The sequence below is a fragment of the Astyanax mexicanus genome, unplaced genomic scaffold, assembly GCF_023375975.1.
Source record: "Astyanax mexicanus isolate ESR-SI-001 unplaced genomic scaffold, AstMex3_surface scaffold_36, whole genome shotgun sequence".
Taxonomy (NCBI): domain Eukaryota; kingdom Metazoa; phylum Chordata; class Actinopteri; order Characiformes; family Acestrorhamphidae; genus Astyanax; species Astyanax mexicanus.
In genome coordinates, this window is record NW_026040046.1 from 682501 (window position 1) to 687717 (window position 5217).

The 5217-nt window shown below is 51.7% G+C and overlaps 1 protein-coding gene across 2 annotated transcripts in view; it reads right to left on the reverse strand.

Annotated features, from left to right (window-relative positions):
• Window positions 1-4947, reverse strand: part of LOC125790793 (uncharacterized) — a 5677-nt gene extending 730 nt beyond the window's left edge. The window contains exons 1-3 of one of the 2 annotated variants that reach the window (XM_049473280.1): window positions 4534-4947; window positions 4208-4456; window positions 3876-4121 (exon numbers count right to left, since the gene is read on the reverse strand). In XM_049473280.1, the coding sequence (XP_049329237.1) occupies window positions 3894-4121; window positions 4208-4456; window positions 4534-4944 (888 nt within the window). In that variant the 5' untranslated portion in view covers window positions 4945-4947 and the 3' untranslated portion in view covers window positions 3876-3893. Of the gene's footprint in view, window positions 1-3875; window positions 4122-4207; window positions 4457-4533 lie in introns of those variants that run through there. The other variant, XM_049473279.1, reaches the window with a different exon arrangement.
• Window positions 4948-5217: the final 270 nt, after the last annotated feature.

Here is a 5217-nt window from a genome sequence, read left to right on the forward strand (position 1 = left end):
CAAAGAGGACCAGGTGAGGTAGTAATTACTCTATTACACAGTGTGCAATAGAGTCCAGTGAGGTAGTAGGGTTTTTAGTGCTTTCCATTTTCTGGGGTAAGTGGGGTAAGAGTGTGTGTGCATGTACAGAAAAACCATCAGTTCAGTCTCTGCAGTTAAGGAGTTTGATGGCTTGGGGGTAGAAGCTGTTGCAGAATCTGGTCGTGCTGGACCGGATGCTGCGGTACGTTCTTCCTGAAGGCAGGAGGGAGAACAGTTTGTGTGAGGGATGGGTGGGGTCATTCACAATGCTGGTTGCTTTGCGGATGCTGCGGGTGGTGTAAATGTCCGTGATGGAGGGGAGAGAGACGCCGATGATCCTCTCAGCTGTCCTCACAATACGCTGGAGGGTCTTGCGGTCAGAGACGGTGCAGGTCCCAAACCAGGCAGTGATGCAGCTGCTCAGGATGCTCTCAATGGTCCCTCTATAGAAGAGTGTGAGGATGGGTGGAGGGAGACGGGCCTTTCTCAGCTTCCGGAGGAAGTAGAGACGCTGCTGGGCTTTCTTGGCTGTAGAGCTGGTGTTCAGGGTCCAGGTGAGGTTATCTGCTAAGTGGACACCAAGGAACTCCTCTCTGTATGCTGACTCGTCGCCTTTGGTGATGAGACCCAGCACGGTTGTATCATCGGCAAACTTGATAAAGCTGTTAGAACTGTGTTTTGCAGCACAGTCATGAGTCAGCAGGGTGAACAGCAGAGGACTCAGGACACTGCCCTGGGGGGCCCCAGTGTTCAGTGTGATGGAGCTGGAGGTGCTGCCCCCGAACCGGACTGACTGGGGTCTCCCCGTCAGAAAGTCCAGGATCCAGGATGTCATCCATAACTCTGGGCAGGTTACGCTCGGCCTTGAAAAACCTGCAGCCATGTGTTGGAGAAAGCGCAGTGCATGACTGCGCCTCTGTTGGGCGTTTTCCATATCTTTGTCGGATGGATTAGAAGGGAGCGAGAACTCATAAAAGTCCCGCAGGACACGGTTGATGATCGGGCTGGGGAACTCAGTGGGTGTCCTGGGCGAGTTCTCCCTCGATGAGCCTGCTGAGGATGAATGAGGTTTTGGGGGCTCCAGTCTAGGTGTCTTTGGGGCTGAAAGTGCAGGCATGATCGTGGAAGGTATTTCTGGTTCACTGTGAGGCTCAGGTGATCCATTGGGCTCCATGTTTGTGGGCATGCTCTGCGAAACTAGCACCGTCTCGCTGCGGTGCTCAGGCTGGACCTTGACCCTCAGTAAATCCAACATGCTTGCCATCGGTGGGGTAGGCTGAGAGTGGCGAAGCTTAGCAAGCTTGTCCAAGATACATTCCCGCTTGGCTGAGGACAATACCACCTCCAGATCGCTGCCAGAGAGTTTGTGTCTGCTGGCGAGGTGCATGTCCAACCTTGAGAAAAATTTTTCACAAAGCGGGCATGCCAGACTATCTTTCAACCGGGCACTCGCAAGCTGTAGGATCAGCCTAAACTCTGTTGCATTTACCACGTGGTGCTGCCTTCTCAGATGGCTCGGCAAATCCGCAAATGTCCTCTTGCAGATCGGACACACTCTCTGCTGAAACAGGGAGAAACACTGTGAGACCATCGTGAACAAACCTTGACAAAAACCCAGTAAGAGAACCAGCAAACTCACCATGTTTGTGTGTAGCAGTCTTCCCGACGCAGAGGCTTGGTCTGTGGCCTCTTTTATAGGCCGTGTTTGGGGCAGGGCCCGCCGGTCTGCTGATTGCACATCCGGCGCTGGCCGTTGTGCAATATGCAAGTGCTGGAGTTGCAAGTCCGGGATCGGATTGCACATTCTGGGCAGGTGATTGTGAAAGAGGAGCGTAATGCAATGGATCCCAAATTAGGGTTAGGTTTAGAGAATTGGGTCAAGGACCCAAATTACCGAAGCCCCAGACAAGTCCAGTAAGACTGGACAAGTCCAGAACCCTCGTTAGGCACGTGCCTACCACACGTCACCAAGCACGATCACCTCCCCAACGTCTCCCTCTCCCCTTATGATGATCACTTTTCCTTTTCTTATTTCCTGATCTAGGCCAATTGTTCATTGAGTCCCCCTGGATATAATGATCCTAATTTGTTGATCCAGATTTTCTCCATATGTTTCCTTTTAGGGTGGGACCATGACGTGTTGAATTGCAGTCCCATGACTCTCAGTGATTGAACCCCGTGTTTAATAAAGTGTTTGACCAGCCAGGTCTGTATTTCTTTTTGGTTAATAATGTTGTAGCTGTGTTGCCACGTTCTACTAGCCAATGTGTTTCTGGTTTCCCCCACATATTGCACATTACATTTTTTGCAATAAATCAGATAAATACAGTTGCCAATGTTGTTTTAAGGGTGGCCAGATTTTGAATAATTCCCCTGTGCGTGGGTTGGAGATCCAGTTCTTGGGTTGGTTAGGGTTAGGGAATTTCCATTGGAACACTGATGAAAGTGCAAGGCTGAAAATTGAAATAAATAAATCTGGCAAAAATGCAAGTTTTTCGGCTTGCATTTTCATTTTTGTGCCCACTTGTGGCCCACCCAAGTCTGTGAAAGCTAACCCCATAAAATGCGCTGATTGGAACGGGCGAAATAGTACTCGGGGTTCGATCCCCCGCGGCTGAGTGAAGCCTTTCAAGGGAACCATGCAGATGCGATGTACCGCTGCACTACTTCTTGGCTTTGGAGTTATGGTAGTGTGGTTGAGCTTGGTCAACCAGTGGTAGCTGTGGAAAATTGGAAAATTAAAGTCCAACTTGTTCGAATAGTGGTGGATGCGAAAAGTTGGAAAAAATGACCCACTTGGTCTACCAGTGTTCCGTTGGTCTACCAGTGGCCCGGAGGTCTAAGGGCGCGCGCTGAAGTGTTTAGTCCGAGGAGGTGTGCTTAAGTGTGGGGTAGCAGGGTCAACTGGTGCGCCGGGACCTCCAAGGCTGGATCTCCCCCGGATTGGTGGGGGAGTGAGGCCCATGACTGGGTAAGTCCTCCAGGGCTCCAGTCTTCTGGTTCATGGGGGTCCCAGGCTTGGGTGAGTCCTCCAGGGCTGGTTCCCAAGGGGTCCAGGCTGGTGGATGGAGCCCAGGCTTGGGTGAGTCTTCCAGGGCTGGTTCATGGGGGTCCCAGGCTGGTGGATGGAGCCCAGGCTTGGGTGAGTCTTCCAGGGCTGGTTCATGGGGGTCCCAGGCTGGTGGATGGAGCCCAGGCTTGGGTGAGTCTTCCAGGGCTGGTTCATGGGGGTCCCAGGCTGGTGGATGGAGCCCAGGCTTGGGTGAGTCCTCCAGGGCTGGTTCCCAAGGAGTCCAGGCTGGTGGATGGAGCCCAGGCTCGGGTGAGTCCTCCAGGGCTGGTTCATGGGGGTCCCAGGCTGGTGCATGGAGCCCAGGCTCGGGTGAGTCTTCCAGGGCTGGTTCATGGGGGTCCCAGGCTGGTGGATGGAGCCCAGGCTTGGGTGAGTCTTCCAGGGCTGGTTCCCTGGAAGTGATAATATGAGGCCAAATTGAGGCTTCTGTATACCCAAATATGTGAACTCTGCCTGGGGTATGAAATGCAAAGAAATGTGGCTAAGTTTCCAGCCCTGGAAGTGATATGAGGCCAAATTGAGGCTTCTGTATACCCAAATATGTGAACTCTGCCTGGGGTATGAAATGCAAAGAAATGTGGCTAAGTTTCCAGCCCTGGAAGTGATAATATGAGGCCAAATTGAGGCTTCTGTATACCCAAATATGTGAACTCTGCCTGGGTAGATAAGGATAAAGATGAGGCCCAGAATATGGATGAATTATGCCATTGGTAGACCAAACTATAAACCATTGGTAGACCCAAATGAATATAAAAAAATACACACTGAGACCATCTTTAAAATTGTATATTGGATGGTTTTATTGATTATCTGGAGAGCAGCTGCTTTCAGTGGATGAACTTTCTGGATCACTAGATGCATCCAATGTTTCTGCAGAGGTATTCAAAGCCCGTGTCCGAAGGTCCCTTATGTGGAAAACCTCACTGAGATTGGGAACCTCAGTGTAGAACCGCTCGGCTGTTGAGATGTCGTGGCACATGCTGTTACACACCAGCAGCCTGTCCGAGTATGACAGATGTTTCTTGGCCTGTAAGGAGAGAAAGAGAGAGAGACGGTGTAAATGTTGGATGAACGAGGCTGGTGATGGCAGTGAGATGCAGGGGCAGCACTCACCTCTATGGCGATGGATGTACGGATCAGGCTGAAAGCAATGTCCCCAGTCATGCCAGCAACTTGCCAGGCTGCTCTCAGCATACGGTTCAGCTTCTGGACCTGCTTGCCGTTCCACTGGAATACATACGGGCACTGCTCTCCACCGTAGAGGCTGGATATCTCTGCCAGGCCTCTGAGCCAGTCAGCTTCCTTTGGCAGGAGAGCCAAATACGCATTCCCAAAGGCTCTGTCCGTCTTGTGCCTAGCAACCTAAGGGTGAGAGATCCAACATGAGTCACACAAATAAAAAGCACAGTCAACCAAGAGAGAATTTACCCAATACTTACCCACACCAGGGTGCGGCCGAGTGGGTCCTTTTCAGCCTCCAGCAGGTCAGCTTTGGTGATGTTGCAGAAAACGATGGGGCGGTGGCCGGTGAGAACTGCTAGGAACCCCGCAACATATCCCTGGGCAATTCGGTACAGTTTTGAGGTTGGCTTGGTGCGGATGTCATCCATAACTCTGGGCAGGTTACGCTCGGCCTTGCGTATGAAGGACTGGAGGTCAGTGCTGGTTCGGAGGGAGTCTGATTTCTTCCGTTTTGCTCTCTGCCGGTGGCTTAGCACTGCCCTGGTGTTGTCACGGCTCAGCCTTCGAAGCTGCAGCAGAATACGTTCCAGCTTGTTGGAACTAAGACCAGAAATCTCTAAGTGAAAAGCCTTGAAATGGTTCACAAAGGCAGAAGCATTGAGAAGCATAACCTTGATGGACGTTGGGGCATACCCTTTGTGAGCTAGGTCGGCTGGCCACTACCTCAGCCGTAGAAAATCCTCCAGAAATTTTAAGTTCTTGAGCTGCTGGTCGGAAAAACCTGCAGCCATGTGTTGGAGAAACCGCAGTGCATGACTGCGCCTCTGTTGGGCGTTTTCCATATCTTTGTTGGATGGATTAGAAGGGAGCGAGAACTCATAAAAGTCCTGCAGGACACGGTTGATGATCGGGCTGGGGAACTCAGTGGGTGTCCTGGGCGA